The sequence below is a fragment of the Nicotiana tabacum genome, chromosome 20, assembly GCF_000715075.1.
Source record: "Nicotiana tabacum cultivar K326 chromosome 20, ASM71507v2, whole genome shotgun sequence".
In the NCBI taxonomy this organism is placed as follows: Eukaryota; Viridiplantae; Streptophyta; class Magnoliopsida; order Solanales; family Solanaceae; genus Nicotiana; species Nicotiana tabacum.
Window position 1 is genome coordinate 5,123,403 of NC_134099.1, and position 21,222 is coordinate 5,144,624.

The 21,222-nt window shown below is 37.7% G+C and overlaps 1 protein-coding gene across 1 annotated transcript; it reads right to left on the reverse strand.

Moving 5' to 3' along the window:
- Positions 1-11,617: 11,617 nt before the first annotated feature.
- LOC107767338 (putative carboxylesterase 6) lies at positions 11,618-12,884 on the reverse strand. The gene has a single exon (XM_016586309.2). It carries the CDS (start codon positions 12,801-12,803, stop codon positions 11,742-11,744), a length of 1,062 nt encoding a protein of 353 aa, XP_016441795.1. The 5' UTR covers positions 12,804-12,884; the 3' UTR covers positions 11,618-11,741.
- Between the last annotated feature and the right edge of the window lie 8,338 nt (positions 12,885-21,222).

The window sequence follows — 21,222 nt, forward strand, 5'->3', positions numbered from 1 at the left end:
CTAGTTCTTGATAGAAAGTTTGTTAGATCATCAAAATTGGACCAGCACCAATGCACCATCCACAATTAAAAAAAAAAGTACCGCAAACATCATCATAGACAACCATAAGAACGGACACTGAAAGATAAATTGGACACTAGGAGGGAATACTGGCTAAGGAACACTAAAATGGGGGGGGGGGGAGGGGGGGCTTGGAGGAAGAGGCAAGGATTTGGAGGACTAAATCCATTCAAGCGTTGGCTAAGGAGCACTAGAATGGGGGGCTCAACATTCTCTTTGGTCAGACGAGCAACCTCTTCACTTTGAGAGCTACTAGAACCAGGTGCCTCCTGCAGCTGACTTAACTGAGTCTCAAAAATAGCATTCCTTGCTTTCAACTGCCTTATCTCAGCAGTAGCACTGTTCTGAGCATTGATCAACTGAGATATGGTAGAAGTGCTTCCAACCCCTCCAACTTTCTCAATACACTCACATTCTTCAAGAGTAGCTTTGGAGAAAGTTTGCTTCTTGGTGCCTACTTTAGCTTGTCCCAGAGGAACCTTGAAATACTCAAAGATTTTTGTGAGAAGGAACCCATAAGGCAGCCCATGATTACCATCTTTAAAATCTGCCACTTTCTGCATGTGCTCTATCATAATCTCGGGCAGGTTAATGGTAGTGAAGTTGTCCAGTGCTTCCATGAGGAACAGGTCTGCACGAGAAGTGATAGATCTTCTCTCAGCACGAGGGAGCAAGACCATGTTCACCATCTCAAATAGCAGTTGGTACACTATAAGGAGGGCCTTCTTCTGTACCCGTTCCCCTTGCTAAACTGCTCTGTCCTTCATGATGGCATTTCTAAAATTTTGAGAACAAGATCCCTGAACACTAGACAACCCTTCAGCAGGCACACCCAGAATAGATCCCAACAAAGAAGAGTCCATTACCATATCAACTCCATTCACCAGCACGCAAATGTGATCGTCCTCAACTTTGAAGAGGTCGACATAGAAACTTTGAACTTCCTCCTCATACACCTTTGGAGCATCACTAGTGAACAAATGTGCCCACTATTGAAACTCACAAATTTCAACCAACTGTCTCATACTAACCTCCTCCAAAATGTCAGGGGCAAATGTGCGACCCTATAACACCTTTTGATTCCTCAACTTTTCTTTCCCAGCACTCCTTTGATCACCAACATTGGCCTTCTTGTAGGAACCAAGTTCCTCATCAGTATCAGCTTTTCTTTTAGCAGACTTACGAACATTCTTTCCTTTTTCATCAGACTTCACAGACTTTTCACCCAATTCTTTCATCACCCTGGCACCAGACTCTTCCACCAACTTAGCACCAAATTCTTCCACTATATTTTCACTAGAGACAAAATCATCAGACTTGTTCAGATTTTCAACAGACACAGAAGATCCCCTTTTTGGGTTGGGAGACCATGCTTCTGTGAGAGCTTTCTAGTCAAGGAACTAGGTTCCTCGTTTTCTTCCTCATCGACATTCACAACATGCACTAACTTCTCACTCACAACTTTCTTATCTTTCACCAATTTTCTTCTCCTTGACTTAGCTTGGCTGTTCTTAAGAGCAGACTCAAGAGCCTTCTTCTTTTGCAACTTTGTAGTGGGTCGCTTAAGAGTAGACTCTTGAGCAACCATTGGTCTACGCCTAGTCAAGCTAGTGATTGACATATCATCAGAATCCTCTTCACTATCCCCCTTTTCTTCTCTAGACACAGATCTTCCCTCAGGTACCACTACACACAAAGGCTCAACATCAAAATGAGGAGATGAAGCAAGGTCAATACTAACCTGGGACTCTTGAGAGGACCCCTGAGTTGGATCCTCTGAGGAGGGATCAAGTCCTTCATGAGGAACCCCAATAGTATTATCCTGTGCCGATTGAGCAACAGACACAATCGCTCCACTCTCTACCACGGTCCTAGACTCTTCCACCTAAGGATCAGACCCATCCTTACTTTCTTCAGCAATAACCACTTCACTAGCTATGGACAACATGTTCTCTATTGCTTCTTTCTCTTGTACACCCATGGAAAACACAGGAGAGGAAGGAGTGTTACCTGTGGACATAAGATCAGGAACAATCTTTGTTAAGTCAACATTCTCGGAACCATCAGTTTGATCTGCCTTTGACCCTTCTTCCACAGGAGAACTTGAAATTTCTTGATTTTCTTCTTTGTCAACTGTACTCTTTTCACCCTTTTTTTCTGCGAAATAGAAGAAAGTCTCGTGGCTACAAACCTTTTGGGAGTTGAGATTTTGCGGTTTTGATGAGAAGCAGAACTCGATTGGGTAGAAGAGGAAACTGAGTGTGGGGGTGACTCTGCCCTAGAGTTTTAGCTAGTGGTAGTGTTGAGGGAGGAGTCTAATATCGGTGTTTGAACGGCTGAGGACTCAATGGGGCTATTACTTGGAACACTTGAGGTTTCGTGATTTTCAGCCATGGAGAGAAGTGATGAGTTGAAGAGAAGAGATGGGTAGTTTGAAGAGAGAAATAAAAAGAAATTTTTTTACGTTTGATGTGAGGAGTTTTGACAGTGATGGATGTATTTAAGATTGATGAGGGACCGGTTAAGAAAATGTGGTAGTTTTGGGAGTCAGGTCAAATACAAACGGGTGATGCGTTTGGGTTCAAAAGACGCAAAGAAAAGAAACTGACACACCGATGACATGGCACTGTTTTGACCGTTTAAAATTGTGCATGAGAGGATAAAGACACTACTAACTTGTGTTAGGAGAACCAGGTTCCCTGACAAATCTTGCATCTGTAAGCTTTGTCCTTTTTACCAGCGTGCACTGCATCAACTGCTTATTAGCTCTGTAATCATCATGCATTTCTACCTGTAACGATATAGAGGTGAGTTAGACTTTTCCAGAAAACACTTTTAGCTAATTTTACCTGTGCATTTCTTTCATAGCCAATCATTGGGGGACCAGGTTCTTAATTGGGTTTTATCAACCCAGTGCCAGGCAATATCTCTCAAAGTGTTCTCTGCTTAGGGCTTTGGTGAATATATCTGCAATCTGACTTTCTGTGCTGCAGAATTTCATGCATATGAGTCCCTTTTCAACATTGTCTCTGAGAAAATGATGGCGCACATCAATATGCTTGGTTCTCTTACGTTGGACTGGATTTTTAGCCATATTGAGTGCACTTGTATTATCGCACAAGAGAACCACACAATTTAAGAACACTCCAAAGTCTTCCAACCACTACTTTATCCACAGCAATTGAGTACAACAAGAAATAACTGCTACGTATTCTGCTTTAGCAGTTGAGAGTGCCACTGAGTTTTGCTTCCTCGTACCCCATGAGATTAGGCAAGAACCCAGGAAATGTGCCACTCCAGACGTGCTTTTCCCGTCCACGAGATATCATGCATAATCAGCATCAACATACCCAACAAGATCAAAGCTGTAACCTGAGGGATAGTAGAGAACCGAGTCCTGCGTTCTTTTGAGATATCTCAATATTCTCTTGGCAGCCTTCAGATGAGATTCCTTTAGATTAGATTGAAACCTTGCACAAAGACCCATGCTGAACACAATGTCTGGTCTGCTTGCAGTGAGATACAGGAGTGGCCCTATGATCCCTCTATACATGGTTTGATTTATAGGGGAACCAGGTTCATTCATGTCTAGACGAGTAGCTGTGGAAATATGAGTGTCAATAACTTTTGATGCTTCCATGTCAAACCTTTTCAGTAGTTCCTTGATGTACTTCTGTTGACTTATCAGTGTTCCCTTTTGAGATTGCTTTACTTAAAGTCCCATGAAGAAATTTAATTCTCTCATCATACTCATCTCGAACTCACTCCCCATGAGTTTTGAAAACTCTTCACAAAGAGAGTCAGCTGTGGCTCCAAAAATGATATCATTAACATAAACTTGAACAATGAGCAAGTTCCTCCCTCGTTTCTTTAGAAAGAGAGTGTTGCCAATTTTCCCTCTTGTAAAGCCATTTTCTAGAAGGAATTTTGATAACCTTTCATACCGAGCCCGGGGAGCCTGCTTTAGCCCATACAGTGCCTTGTCCAGTTTGAACACATGCTTAAGATGTTCGTGACTCTCAAACTTAGGAGGTTGCTTGTCATAAAATTCTTCTTTTAGGAAGCTATTCAGAAATGCACTTTTGACATCCATTTGGAACAATGTGAATTCCATATGTAATGCAAAGGTAATAAGGATTCTGATAGCTTCCGTTCGAGAAACTGGAGCAAAAGTTTCATCATAGTCAATCCTTTCTTCCTGTTTGTAGCCTTGAACTACAAGCCTTGCCTTATTTCTTATTGCGTTTCCAAACTCATCAAGTTTTTTCCCGAATATCCACCTGGTTCCTATAATAGTTCGATATGCATGTCGAGGAACCAGATGCCATACTTGGTTCCTTTCAAATTGATTCAACTCCTCTTGCATGTCATTGATCCGATTTGTATCTTTCAATGATTTTTTGATATTTTTGGGCTATATTTGAGAAAGGAAGGCTGAAAAGGAAAGTGAGTTTCTTGCTTTTGATCTGGTTTGAACTCCTGAGTCAAGACAGGTGATTATGTTGTCAAGAGGATGTGAACTTTTGTTCTTCCAATTTGGTACCTGAATCTTATTGGTAGAGGACCCAAGTATGTCTGACTGAGGTTCTTGGTCGCTTCTTACTTCAGTAAGTGGAGTGCCTTGGACTGCATCAACAACTCTATTTTCAACTTCAGTTGGTATGATCATTGGACCAGGTTCCTCTCCAATAGATGGAGGTGTAGTTGCATCATCTTCACTCGATTCCTTTACATGACTCATCATGTCTGCTTTACCATTTGCCATGTCAACAACTTCTCTTGGAATAGATAAAGGTTCTCCATCTTGATCATCATGTTTTTCCTTCTCACAGGAGAGGTGAGATTCATCAAAGATCACATGTATACTTTATTCAACACATTGAGCCTTTTGTTGTATGCTTTATAAGCTTTGCTTTGAGATGAGTATCCCAGAAAGATTCCTTCATTACTTTTGGCATTCAATTTTCCAAGAGTTTCCTTTCTATTGTTAAGAACAAAGCATTTACACCCAAAAGTCCTTAGATATGTTAGCATGAGCTTCCTTCCATTCAACAGTTCATATGGAGTCTTGTTCAGAAGGGACCTGATCATGCACCTATTCACCAAGTAGCAAGCAGTATTGACAGCTTCTGCCCAGAAATTCTTTGCAATCCCACTGTCAATCAACATTGTCCTTGCTATGTATTCAAGAGTTCTATTCTTCCTCTCCACAACATCATTTTGTTGAGGTGTTCTTGGAGCTGAAACATTGTGAGTGATACCATTTTCAGTGCAGAACTCATCAAATTTGGCATTGTCGAACTTTGTCCCATGATCAGACCTGAAGCAAGCTACATTATTACCCATCTTCACTTGTTTTTTGACAAAGGCAATAAACACTTCAAAGGTTTCATCCTTGGTTTTGAGAAATAGAGTCTAGGTGAATCTGGAGTAATTGTCAACTATAACGAAGATATATTTCTTTCCTCCCTTGCTTGCCACCCTCATAGGTCCACATAGATCCATGTGAAGAAGATCAAGTGGCATTGAGGTACTGACTTCCTTTTTGGGCTTGAATGAGGATATGCCTTGCTTTCCTTTTATACATACATCACATACTTTGTGATCCTTGAAGCTTGACTTGGGTAGACCACGAACCAGGTCCTTCCTGACCAATTTGTTCAGCAACGTGAATCTTGCATGACCCAGCCTCCTATGCCATAATTCAACATCATCATCAACAACACTTAGACAATTGAGATCACCATTCTACAAAGATTCAAAATTAGCAACATAGATATTTTTGTATCTTTTTGCTACTAGCACCACCTCACTAGTCACTAGGTTTGTGAATGTACATATTTTTGACACAAATTCCACCTTGTTTCCCTTGTCACAGATATGGAAAACACTTAGCAAGCTGTACTTCTACCAAAGGATACACTCCCTCCTTGCAGGGCCTTAAGTGAAAGGAAATCATTTGTGCTTCCAGTCATATGCTTTGAGCAGCTGCTATCCATGTAGCATTGTAGGCTGCTCCCTTTCATTGTTCCCCGCCCAAGAAAATCAGGAGTTAGACTTAGGAACCCAAACGAGTTTGGGTCCCTTGTAATGAAGAAAGGAGTGAATAAGGGATCTTCTGGTTAAAGCAGGCATCATGCGTTTTTTATATGAAGGACCAGGCTCTCTACCAGTAGTTACTTTTTCAGCAAAAAACTTTGTTTTTCTGCTGTGACCGAAATCTGGCCTTACAGTTTTCTTTAAAGTGCCTAGTGTTGCCACAGTGAGTGCAAAGCCAGTTATCAGGTATAGTAACGTACTTGCTATGAGGGTTGTAGGGAATCTTTTCCCTTTGGAACCCAATCCCCTGCCTGTTTCCCCCATTGTTGATGTATATGGTAGTGATGACATCAGAGGATCAGTTCCACTTGAGTGATTTTTCAAGGTCACTCTTCACTCTTCCTAGTTCTTTTTGAAGTTGTGTGTTTTTCTCAAGCTCAGCACACAGATTGCACTTTACTGAACTTAACTCACTTTCAAGCTTAATATGTGCCTCACTTGCAACTTCCTATCCCTTTTGAGAATTTTCAGGCCTACTCTCCATTTTAAGTTCCCCAATTATTTCCTTCACGTGTGCTACCACCACTAATAGGTCATCTCTCTCATGCTCAATGTTAGCAACTCTGTCAATTAAGAATTCTTTTTTTTCTTACACACTCAATGGTCTCTTTTAGGTCTACCACAACGACCATTAGATCATCTCTTTCATGTTCTATATTTGCAATTTTTTCATCTAAGGCATCCTTCTCTTTCTTCAGGTTCTCAACTGTTTCCTTTAAATCAACTATAACGACTACTAGGTCATCTCTGGTCTGTTCTGCTTCTCCTAATTTCACAGTTAAAGCATCTTTATCATTTATAAGACTGTGATAAGCATCAATTAACACATTTGCCAAAGACATGAGTTTTTTTAGGAGAATAAGATTTCAGATTTCTCTAAACATCCAGAAAATTTACCTCATCATCGTTGTCATCTTACTGAGCCATCAAGGCAAAGACTGAGTCATACTCATTTGCTTCACTTTCTACTACCATCATTGAACTATCACCATGATCATTTTCTTCTTCAGATTCGCTGGAGGAGTCTCCCCATGCAGCAAGTGCTTGCTTTACAACGTTGTCAGCGACATTCTTTCTCTTAAAGCATTTATCAGGAACCGGGTTCCTCTTGGCCACTTTGTGAAAGTTATTTTTGTACTGATCTTGATTTAGGAGAGGGAAATCCTTGATGAAGTGTCCTGGCTTGCCACATTTAAGACAGAGGTCATAATTTTTCGGCTTGCTAGAACTGCCCCTTTTGGAATCCCTCCATTCATGCGAGCCATTTTCTGGAATCTTCTTGTCAAGTAAACCATATCACCATCCCCACCACTTGAATCATTGTTGTCTATCTTGAGGACCGGTTCTTCTCCCTTTTGGGCTCCCTTTTCATATGTTTTCAGATTACCGACAAGCTCATCAATAGTTAGCTTATGTAAGTCCTTCACCTCTATTATAAAGTTCACTTTGCTTTCCCAGGAGCTGAGCAGGACACTGAGTATTTTCCTAACAAGATTGTTTCTTGGAATAATTTCTCCAAGAGAGTGAATCTCATTGATGATAGAGGTGAAACGAGTGTACATGTCTTGGATGGATTCATCATCTTTCATCCTGAAAAGCTCGTATTCAGTTGTAAGCATATCAATCTTTGATTGCTTGACCTGTGTTGTTCCTTCATGAGCTGTCTGAAGAGCCTACCAGATTTCTTTTGCTGATTGGCATGCCGATATCCTGTTATATTCATCAGGACCAATGCCACAAACAAGGATTTTCTTTGCACGAAAATTCTTTTCTATGGCCTTTCGATCAGTGTCATTGAATTCCTTCCTCGTCTTGGGAATGGCTACAGCTGGGTCGCCAAGATTCTTGGTAGGAACAAAGGATCCATCACAGATAACATCCCATAGCTTTGAATCTTCAGCCATGATGAAGTCGTGCATCCTAGTCTTCCACCATCCATAATATTGGCCGTTGAACCTTGGTGGTCTGTAAGTAGACTGACATTCTTCAAAATTTGGCGGAGCAGCCATTGGGATCCTTTCTAGGTATTAACCTGATAGAAAGAACTTGCTCTGACACCAATTGATAGAATTTAAGGGTCCACCAAATTATATAGAGAACCAGCTTCTCTATTAGTTCTCATAGAAACCACACACACTGCAGTAAGTAAATAACAAGAAGAATTTTCCATAGAAAATTCCCAGCTCAACGGGATTAAAAACCACGACCTACCCTTGTAGGATTTCAACTTCCCTATTGAGAACCTTTCAGATTACAACCTATGTAACTTAGGAATTAACCTCTTAATCCCTCACTAACTTGTAACACTCTAGTACAAGCCACTTTGTTATAATTGTATTACAAAGACTTTACAACTCGACTAACTCTAGCCAAGACACAAACACAAGGATTTATTACAAAGGGTTTCCTACTCAATGCTTCTAAACAAGCTAAGTAGGAATTACAGTTGAAGAACTATTACAAAGTTGCAACTCAACTAAGGACATACAATGATTTGATATGGGGAACTGGTCCGTAGCAGTGTTGTTCTTTGTTCTTAATACACTTGAGAATCGTTTTCTTGATGATCAATCACAGTGAGTGTGCTTGAGTAAATTCTCTGAGCATTCAAGTAATTTGTTTTACCTCCCTTGATGTTAATAATACATTTGTGACATCACTTAGGATGATGTAAGCAAGGTAGGTAAAAGACACTCTCCATAAAGTTGACTGCTGCACTGTTTATGTACTGTAGCATGTGCACGCATCAACTTTACAGCTGGGGCAGTTGACTTGTGCAGTCTCCTCGGGAAACGGTAGCTATCTGTTCCCTCTGTTGTTCCTTTGACTCTAAAGAGTTGCACCATATCCCGAGCTGCAACCTTTTGATCTTAAAATCTTGAGAATGTGTAACAGGTTCCTTATTTGGTTCTTGACAGTAAGTTTATTAGATTATCAAAACATAAAACAAAGTACTTGTAACATATCAATTTTTATTTAAAATAAATTAAAATTAATCTTCAAAAACCGACCGATTTTGATCGGTATTCTTGGACGGTGTTTTTACAGTTTTCTAGCAGTGAATGTTCATTTCTCTAATGGATTTGTTTTATTTCAATATTGATTCAATAATTTGGGGTTTAACCAATTTAGGAAGATATCTAATTAGAAACTGAGACCTGTATTACGGTATAAAGTTGAGGATTTTTTTCATCGATATTTCTTATTTTGTCTTAATTTGAGTTTTAAATTATTTGAGCAAGTTTCTAGAAAGGAAATTATTGTTTTCGGTTCATGTACTTAACCTTTTCCATAAATAATAGAGTCGTACACTGCCATTTCTGTTGTCTTTTTATCAACGTCGTTTCTACACTTGTTTTGATCCCGAGAATAAGAACACAAGAGTTAAAAAAGAATGTAAATCCATCAACATTTTAGATGTTTGATATTGATGGGAATAATTTTTGTTTTAACATGTAACTAATTGCTCTTAATTACTTGTATGGGACAAAACACGTGTACCATGTCATTTCACTATAACCCAACAATAACAATAACCCAGTGAAATCCCACTAATGAAGTCTGAGAAAGATAGTATGCAGACCTTACCCCTACCACGAGGAGATAAAGAAGCTGTTTTCGAAAGACCCTCGGCTCAAGAAAATAAAAAGAAGACGAAAAGAGACGATATATCAGTACCATCAATACAAACCATAGAACAAAGAACATCATCACCAGAATCAGAAATTGATGAAAAACAAAACAATAACCAGCAGATAAAGCACATCACTAAGAGGAACAAAAAAATAATGCGAACTCAATATTAACCACTAACAGTTTAAGACCAAGTCCTACCAGACTAGTCTCACTCTAGAGTGCCATAGAGATATTCCCAACTACCTCATAACCTATAATCTTAATGCTTGATCTCCACAATTTCTTGTCTAGGATCATGTCCTCGGTAATTTGAAGCCTCGCCATATCCTGGCTGGTCACCTCTTCCTAATACTTCTTAGGCCGCTCTCTACCTCTCCTCGTGCCCACCAAAGCCAGTCGCTTACACCTTCTCACCGGCGCATCTAGACTTCTCCTCTGAACGTGCCCACCTTTATTGTATTTTATATGAAAAATGATTATTTTATAATCGTATGTAACTTTTATGGAACTGAAATATAATTATATTATTTGATTGAACAAAATATTAAAGCAAAAGTAGCAAAGACTTAAGTTTTTGTTGTCGAACGAGCTTAAGTACATTAAAGTTCACATATACATTTAGTTCTAGAGTTTAACTACTATATATTGACAAGTGTAGAGGATGTTTGCACAAGGATTTTTACAATTTTTAGTTCATTTAAAAGCCAATTACAAGTAACTTAATTTCCACAGTAAACATACATTTGTAACTTGTACAAGATGGTAGGTGAAATGTTGCGGCCAGTAAAACAACATCCCAGTATAATCCCACAAGTGATGTCTAGATTGCAGCCAGTAAAAATATACATAAAAAGAACCACCTAACCAGTTAAACCAAAATAGTCGCATCAAGTTTAATATATGCATAATCGCAATGTATAATTTTTTAATAAACTGTATTTGTAAAATAATTCTGAAAAATATAAATGAACATAAACAAAAATGAAAAACAGAAATAGAATTTTAATTCGAGCCCACTGAATTCACAATGTTTCTTTAAGGAATTTAATCCCTTCCTAGTACCCAAGGTTATGGATTATTTCCTCCCAAGATAGAACGAATTACATACTGGTGTAGTGGTACTTCAAACCCCAGTGTTTCAGCGAACACAAAGTTTAGTAGCAAATCACACTTACTGTTGCTTTATTTGATGTTAAAAGTATGCAGAAGAAGGAGGAGAAACTCAGAAAATCGTATGAAAATTCTGAGCAGAATAGACTTGTATTTATAGCCAAAGTTGAGCTGAAATCTGAAGAAGTGCAACTCTTCAGAATGGTTGTTTATGCAAAACGGCCACATCATAAATGTCATAACATAAATGGCTATTTACTCAACAATAAAGAGGGAAAATAAAGAGGAAAAATTGAAGAGGGTAGTTTAATTTTAAGTTACACAACTGAAAATCGGATTGGAGGATTTAATATTAATATTTATTTTAATATTAATATTCTGTTATTAAAATAAATATTTAATAACATTTCTATTAATATTTTATTATTAACAAATAAATTTGGTCCAAAAAATTAATCAATCCGAAGCCGAGCAACGACGACAGCGCGAGACTTGCCTTTTTCTCAACTCTTTAAGAGCTAGAAGAAGAGCAATTGCTTATATACCGATAAAAAACCTCTTCCTCTTCCAATATGGGACAATGTCCCTTTGTCAAGGGGGAAAATTTAAAATTTTATTCAAAAATTTCATTTCCATCCATTTCCCATTCACTCTCTTAATATACTTAAGTACATAAAACCCCAACATAATTTCTTTATATGACTAGCAAAAATAAATAGCAAATCCGACTGGCTATTTATATAAAGATCCGAAGATACATTACAGTATAAAATTTATAATACAGTGTGAGGGGGTATAATTTAAATCCTTGGTCATGAACACATAGAGGAATTAAACTATGATCTTTTACTGATAAAAGCCTTAATATGTGCAATCAGCTCTGCCGTTCTTGTTTGTGCAACCTGAGACTTGTTCAATACTTGAAATGCATGGCCTACACCTTTAAACATCACGTATTCTACCTTCCTATAATTGCCAGCATCTCTATTTAAAGTAGCACAAAACTCCAAATTTCTGTCTTTTAAAATATCCAACTCCGATATACATACTAATATACCAGGAATATCCCTTAAATCCACCAAATTTTGACACTCTTTGGTTGCCGGATTACACCATGGATGGTCCCGGTTAGCCCCCGACGGCAATGCAAGCCGCCAATATGTGTCGGCGCTCGCTGATGTGAGCGCCGACCGTGGCGGCTGCGCCGTGTATTTTTCGGAATACGTCCTTAACTCGCCTCCAAAAAAAGGTTGAAGTAAAATTGTACCTTTTAAGGTCAATGGCTTTAAATCATGACTTTTAGAACAAACCCTTTTTACTACATTGTGAGCTATGTTCCCACCAGCACTATCACCTCCAAAGAAAATGCTAGAAAAATTAACCTTACTTAACCACCAATGTTCTTCATTATCTCCACTAATGACTTTTTCTCTTAGCCACATAATTGTCTTAACGCCGTCATCATAAGCCGCCGGAAGACGATTTTCGGGGGCTAATCGATAATTAACAGACATAATCACACAATTAGCTTTTGCTGCTAATTTTGCTAGGAATTCATGGTAACAAATCCAAGAAGCTGAACCAACACAAAATCCACCTCCATGGAAATAAATTAATAAAGGGAATTTTTCTTGACATAATTTTGGGACATATAAACGTGCCCAAATATTTGTGAAACTATCAATTATAACATCATTAGAGATAACACCAAGTTCAAGAGGTAATGTAGTAGTAACATTTGGGACTATTGGAAATCTTTCAACATGGCCATCTTTGTAAACTTTAATAAGCCCTTCAATTTCTTCTATTAAAACTCTGTGATTAGGGTTTTCTTTGATGATTTTTTGAAGGCTAAAATTTGGATCAAATGTTATGGCTGTCATTCTTCTTTTTCTCATGAGATAATATAGTAGAATCAAGAATGAAGAACAAGGAGAAGAGTGTTTTGAGATGATATTTTTTTGATTTAACACAATAGACTTTGATGACAACTTTATATAGGAAATGAAAAATATAAGATTAGACTACTTAGCATTGAAGGGAAGATGGATTGTCCAATTTTGACATGCCAAATGGGGCATTGGGAAATTGCCACGTGTTTTCACGTGGAGTCTAGAATGGTGGGCTTAGTGGTATTAGCCTCCATTATTTAATCAACATACCCTATGTGACCCCCTCAGTTCCGCTAACGACAGTTTGGTCCCTTTCACAAGTGGGAAATGAATCATTTTACCCCTTCACTTTTTTGGTTGTCTCTTGAGTTATCTAGTATTGATTGGTTAATATGGTTTAGAACAATGAATCAAATCTACATTACATGTGTAAACCCTTGACTGAGTCTCAGGTTGGAAGATGTTAAAGATATAGTACAACGTAAACTTCCTAATTGTGTAAGGTTTACAAAGGGATTCATAAATGATTTTGCAGTATCGCACTTATTGCCTTTTACGTTTTGAGTTGAATATTTATACTTTTTTTTTTCCATATGTACTTATACCATGTTAAGATAATAAAAAAAATTAACCAATAGCAATAAAAGGGTAGCTCGTTGTACAAAGTATCTCGCATTCACATAAAATTCGGAGAAGGGTTGCACCTTTAGGGCTCGTTTGATAAGAAGGATAAAGGATAATTAATCTCGGAATTAAATTTGGGATAAGTTTATCTTATATTTAGTTGAGATAAAATCGGGGTATAACTAATCCCGGGATCGTAGTGTTTTTTATCTCTATGGGAGGGTGAGATAACTAATCCCAGGATAAATAATCCCGGGATAATTAATCATGAAATAACTTATTTCCAACCAAACGACTCTTTAGGGATGTGATGTAGATATCATATCCTAATGCAAGTATTAATGGTTGCTTTTACGACTCGAACTTGTGACATATAGATTACAGAGATACAACTTAATCGATAACAATATATATCTAATTAACACGTGCAAGCTTTATTAAATGTGATTTTGCTAAATAATTTATCAATGTAATTACTACTTTTTGCTGTGTTTACGCGTTGAATAAGGTGTAGAAAAAAGTTTATAAAAAGTTGAAATAAGATAAAAAAGAATAGCCGTGAGAGAGTCAAAACAACGAGACCTAATTTCTGGCTGCACCCCATTAACATCTTTTCAAAGAAACTACAGTAACTTTGATTTTTGACCCATTTTCTTTTCTGACCATACAAAAATATGAAGATTATTCCATTTTTCATCCACTACAAAGTGCCTACATGTGGACTTGAAATGGGCAAGTCATTCCTTTATTTTGGAGGAGCTAAACTTCAATATTTTATATATTATGTATTGATAATGTAAAAAAAAAATATTATAATATCCGATTAGCTAAAAAATCATTACATTTAATCGCATCCAATAAATGAAATTAATAACCTAAAATTATAAAGAGAATTTGCAACATTATGAAAATATACTAAAGTGTTAAAATAATTTTCATTATTATTATATAAAAGTTAAAGTAAATTACAAAAAAGTTAAATTAAATTACAAAACCCTTTTGCAGAGTGGGATTTCCATGTTTTGAGGACATCCATGGAACATGCTTGTCAATTTCACACGTGTTTCTTTCAGGAGACTAAATCAGTGAGGAACTTTAGGGTTTCTAGTCAAAACATTTTATCTTAAAAGATAATGGACTCTGAATAGAGGCTGATGTAGCCATATAACAACACGATTTTAATTGAACTCATAACTTTCGACGCTGAATTTAAAGTTATGTGCAAAAATTTACTATAATTGCAATAAATTTTGGATATGAGACCATAAATTCCACTGTATATTGAGTTTAATACTAAGAACTTTAAAGACTAAATTCATAAAGTTTAAATCGTATATCCGACGCTGAATCTGAAGGCTTTGGACTTGGGATATGCATCAATTCATCCTTCTTAGTTCTGGATTGAGAAAATGCTTCTTTCTTATCCTATTGTGTGTTCACTGTATATATATGTCCTCATGATTTGCTACCCAGGAAATTAGAATGCGTTAAAATATTCCTCATGATATTTATAACCGTGGCGTTCAGATCAATTGACACACACTTCTATTAATTTCACGAAATATCTGCTACTTCCCACCAAATACATATTTTTTAATAAATCTTTCTTCCTTTTTGGGCAAAGTTCACTAATACTTCCTCCATCCAAAATAATTAATGTTTAGGTTTGGCCGCAAGAATTAAGGAATTCGCTTCTTAGACCTATAACAACAGGTAAATGTCTAATTTGGTTACATAAAAGCACAATAAATAAATTGCTATCATCGATTAAAATACATTAATTATATAAAATTCTTTTATTACACTGTTGTATAGTATAGATTACAACACCAAAAATAGGCATGGTCTCCCGTCATAAGTGCCTCCTTTCTGACAAGAGCATCGTCTAGTTGTCTATTGGTGATGGAAGAGATGCCCACCAGAAAAGGGGGAAAAAAAGCAGTAAGGTTTGCTAAGTTTTTGTTATGCGCGGGTTTAGGGAGGACAGAATCACAAAGGTTTATCGTACGTAGTCTAACCCTGTATTTCTCCAAGAGACTATATATTTTGACGGTTCGAATCCGTAACCTCCTGATCACATGATAACAACTTTATCAATTACGACAAGACTCCTGATCACATGACAACAACTTTATCAATTACGGCAAGACTCATCGAATAAATAAAGAAAGAGAAGTACAGATCCATTTTCTATCCTCTGCGAATAAAATTTCTTTTCGTACTTGCAAATGGCGCTACCTTTCCTTTATTCTTTGGTTTGAGCCAGGCATCTTCTGGAGCTACCTTTTTTTTGAAAAAAAAATAATATTCTTTTTAACCGTGTCATTGTTTCCAAAAGTAGGATAAGAGAAGACCTTATGGGATAGTTTGCTAGGATCTATTAAAGAATTAGGTGGTTATTGCCTGTGCCAGCACAAACCCAACATTACTTAGTTTTGTGTGAAAGTGCTTATAATAAAAATTGATGCATGTAAGTTAGTGTTGTTGTTGTTGTTTCCTGTATAGTATTTCTTATCTGGTATAAATATAAAATGATGGAAGATCAAGTTTTAACTTTTCCACTCTTAGATATATATTATCCTCTTTATCAGCTACCTACAACAGTAATATACGTAAATATAAATGATATAACTGAAACAAAAATTAATTCGAGCCCACTGAATTCACAGTGTTTCCTTAAGGAATTTAATCCCCTCCTAGTACCCAAGGTTATGGATTATTTCCTCCCAGGATAGAACGAATTACACACTGGTGTAGCGGTACTTCAAACCCCAGTATTTCAGCGAACGCAAAGTTCGGCAGCAAATCACATTTACAGTTGCTTTGTTTGTAGTTTTAAAACAATGCAGAACAATGGAGGAGAATTCAGAAGTCGAATGGAAATTCTGAGAGGAAGGAATGCAATGTATAGCTGATGTTGAATTCTTACTGAAGAGGATATCAGATTGCAATTCGTTTTTTCAGTGTATACAGAGTGTAGTTTGAGTGTATACAGAGTGTATATCAATTATATACATAGTGTATATCAATTGTATACAGAGTGTTTCGAGTGTTTTTTTTTCCGGTGTGTTCTTCTTTCTATACAACTTCTGCTCTATTTATAGCAGTCATGTGAGAGAAATTCGCCCCCTCCATGGTGGAACAAGCATTAGGATATCATGGAGGAAGCACTTACATGGTGGAATGAACACTTGCTTGGTGGGAGGAGCACTTGGCCATGGTGGGAGGTGCACTAGGCATCTTGTTGCTTTCTTGGTGCAACACAATACACGGATTGGAAAACATCCGTTACAAACACGGATTATATCACGTTAATATTCACTATTAACAAATAAATTTGGTCCAAATAATTAATCAATCGATCGATCATTTGATCAAATCCAAATCCTATTTCCCATTCACTCTCATTAAGACTATTTCATCTTAAACAAAAAACTCAACAATCCAAAACTCAACAATCCAAAACTCAACAGTTAGTATCTAATTAGATAAGCAACACTACAACACTACAGGCACACTAATTGTTGGATATTATTTATATACATTTTGGATCAAAATATACATTCTTTATCTCTATGGTAGCATCATATTAGCATATGCTTAAAGTCCAAAATGTACATTCTTTTTCAGATTCTTGCAGGCAGTTGGAAATACTTTTCGACTGAAGCTCAGTGCCTTCTTCTTAATTTTTTTTAAACCAAAAATCACCGGAAACAAAGAAGCAAGGCAATAGACATCTGTTAAAGTGAAGGTGTCAAGCGGTCAAGGTGGAAGAAAAGAGGACACATTCAAATGGTAGCAGCCTTCATGAATCTCAACATATTCAATTTGAAAAAAGCAAAAAGGCAAAGTAATTTAAGAGAGTAAAGCATAACGGAGCATGCGAAATATACTATCAGAACCTTTTCTGAGTATTTAACCCAATTAATTCTATAAGATCAATAGTTTCACCAAATCTAATAATGTTTGGACAACAGAAGATATAGCTCATCTATGTGCAGGCAAATTCAAACAGACACAGTACCAGAGACGGGGTGAAAAGAACCTGCTATTTATATTTGCTCAGCATTACCTATCTATCAAAATCACAAGTTTGGCCTTTAAATACTGATTTTGTAAATGTCACACCTCCTTTTTCCGCACCCGATGGGGTGCAAGGGAGTTTTTTCCAATTAAAGGACAATCGAAACGGGATTGGTTTAATTATTTCAGAGTCGCCACTTGGGAGATTTAGGGTGTCCCAAGTCACCAATTTTAATCCCGAATCGAGGAAAAGAATGACTCCATATTACAGTCTGCGTACCAGAAATCCGGATAAGGAATTCTGTTAACCCGGGAGAAGGTGTTAGGCATTCCCGAGTTCCGTGGTTCTAGCACGGTCGCTCAACTGTTATATTCGGCTTGATTATCTGATTTTATACAAATATGAACTTATGTGCAAATTTATCTTTTAACCGCTTTATTATTATTGTTTTTTAAAAGAAATGTGAACATCGCTTAAAACACGTCTTTGGACTGCGTCACATGAAATGCACCCACAATCTGGAACACGTTTTATTTGATGTTTTGGGATTTGGATTCGGGTCGCATGAAATGCACACCCAGGCTTAAGAAAATAAAATATTAAACACGCGCCTAAAGAGACTATCGCGCTATTATTTTGGGAAGACCGTGAAATTCGCTAAATGGTCCTTCCGAATTCTAAGTAATTTAAAACAAGTATTTACTGAGGGCCCCGCAATTTGTATTTTTGATTCGGCGAGGCTCATCTCATTCTTATTTTTTTGAAAAAAAGAATTTGCAACGTCATGGAAATGCATCTCGGGCCACGCCACAATCAATGCGCCCGTGACTAGAGACATATTTCGACTCTGTTGAGATTTGGATTTGGGTCACATAAATGTGCACCCGAGTTTAGGGAGATAGCATTATTAAAGGCGCGCCTAAAGCAACTAGCGCATTATTATTTTTGGGGAGGGCCGTGAAATTTGTTAAACGGCCCATCCCGGAATCTAAGTATTTAATAAATATATTTTGTGAGGGCCCCGCAATTTGTCCCTTTTATTCGGCGAGGCTCGTCTCATTTTATTCTTTATTATTATTTTTTTTTATATTTTTTTAAAAAGGATGCCATTTTTACGTCTTTAACAATACTAAAACTTACGGCCTCTGTACAACTAAAATCTCATAACTTGTCAAGATTTAATAAAAGAAGTTAGGCGAATGAGTGTTTCGGGCGTAGTAACAACAGGTGCTAATATTAATTTTGTCCAAATAAACTAAGACAATGAAGGGACGAGCGAATCAACGTCAAACTGTGTCTTAGGACTACTAATACAACTAAATCAAATGACATCAAGTAAACGATAATAACATAACACAAAAATGAACTAAAATGCATACGGTGAAACATAAGCAGAAAATTATCATATCAATCGATATATTGCATTTTTGAACTTTTGACATGACATTTCCTTATTTAATGCTCGAGGTTTACTAACCTTTGAGCCTCGGCAAACTTAGGACGACAAACACGATTCCGACGGAACTCAAGCCGGACCTCTCTGAACGAAGAACAACGACGGAACCTCGGACAGCACCTCGACGTACCGGACCTCGACGAACCAAAATCGACCTCTACGGAAAACAGAAAACTCGGCCAAGCAGGATCGAAGCAACCCACCGTTGCTCGGAAACGCAGTTACGACTGCTTGGAGGTTGATGACGTTGGACTGAAAATGGCGGACTGAAAATGGCGGACTTGACGACGGGGAGAAACTGTTGGTCGTGGTGTTGGGTTGTGGTGAGGAGCTGGTGGGTTCGGACGTGTGGGCGTAGGGTTTTTGTTCTACTTTCTTCAGGAAGAAGAAGCAGGAACAATGGCCGACGATGAGGAGTGGTCGTGGTCGACGGAACTGGGCAGCAAGTTATGGAGGTCGACGGACTGGAGGAGTGGTCGTTTGGATGACAGGGTGTGGTGGTGTGACTGGTTCGGACGTGAGGGAAGCTGGGGAAGGTGATGGTTTGTAGGTGGTCGTCCTTGCTGCGACAGTAGGGGTCGTTAATGGTGGTTTACCGGAGTTGATGGAGGTGGTGGTTTGGGCGAGGTCGACGGACTGGGCTGGAGGTTGACGATGGTGAGGCTGCCGGGGAAGGTGACGGGTTGAGGAGGAGTGAGCTAGTAGGGTTTTTCTGCTTGGGTATTGCTTCTTCTTCTTCTTGAAGAAGAAGCGTGAACAGTCCCCCTCCGTTTCAAAATTTCCCAAAATTCTTTTGTTCCTCCCCCCTCCTTTTTCGGTTTCCTTTCTCTCTTCTTTATGAAGAAGAAAGACCAACAATAGTCCCTCCCCAATTTTTTTTTAAAAAAAGTCTCTTTGTTGGTCCCCCCTTTCTTTGTGTTTGTCCGTGTTTCAATGCCCATGAAAATGAGCCCCACGCGTGGTGGGGTTCGAGGCATATGTCCTCCACGCGTGGTGGGGTTCCCCACGTGTCCTGGACACGGTTTATTATGGGCTAGGTCCGAAAATTAGGCCTAAAACCGGGTAGTTTAAACCCGAATATTATTCTTTTGCCCGGACCCGAGAAATAGGAACACGTTGCTTAACTAGTCCTATATAAGCAAAATAACTACCAAAATAAGACTAGTATTTAACAAAACTATATCTTTTTAAATATTTTTTAAGGATTTAAAATAGCTACAAAATATTAATAAAACTATTTTTGTAATTTTCGTTTTTAAATATTAAGATAAAATATGGGGTAATATTTTTGTATTTTTCAAAGTTAAAATGATTATAGAATATTAATAAAACTATTTTTGTAATTTTCGTTCTTTAATAAAGACAAAAATATGACGTAATATTTTTGTATTTTTTCAAAATTATAATGACTGCAAACATTAATAGAACTATATTTTTTTGTAATTTTCGAATTTATATAAAGTACCAAAATAAAGTACAATTTTTGTATTTTTCAAGTTTATGAGAGATACATAAACTAAAATTTATATATATATTTTTGAAATTTTCTTTTTGCGCCGAAATAAAGTAAAAATAGTTAAAATAGCTATACTAGTCCTAAATTAGATATTTAAGCTTAAGAACGTAAAAATTCCCGGGGAGGGTCAAAAATCACGTGCTTACAGCTGCCCCTCTTTGACTGGAAACACGAAGAGTTTTCCGACAAAGAACGACTAGCCGTGTTTTTGACCCGACCATTACTTGGACGGACTACACTTAAGGAAAGGAAGGGAATGTGACCGAGCCCTGGTATCTGAGCTGCCTACATATCCTTGGTTATACAGGAATCAGGCCACGTGTAGTTCGGGAATGAGAGAGATGGTAGAGTGTACCGAGGTAAAGAGCCGATCGAGGTGCCGTTCCGTTGAGGTTCCGGTCCGCGGTCATGTCATTACAACAAAAATGAAAACTGAAAAAGACTAACTAAGCCTATCAGCTACTAGTTACAAGGATTCCTATCTCTTAAGTCTTCTGAAACTTGGTCTTGAGTCTTGAATGGTGCTTCATACAGACTTTGGATTTGAACCTTGATACTTGCTAGTTGTAGGCGCCAGTTCTTGAGCAGATCACATTTGTTCTCCACATCCGTGCTTCGGATTCATTCATTTTTCTCTTTTTCTTTTTCTTCTTTTTTTTCTTTTTGTTTTTGTGACTAGCTTTTGTTGACCCTCTCAGACTGTTGACTCGCATTCTTGGGGCGAGATTCTTGTTGCTTCTATCTTGGATTGAGTGCTGGGGATTTTTGTTGTGGCTTTCTGCCTTCCAATGGGTTACGGCCTGAC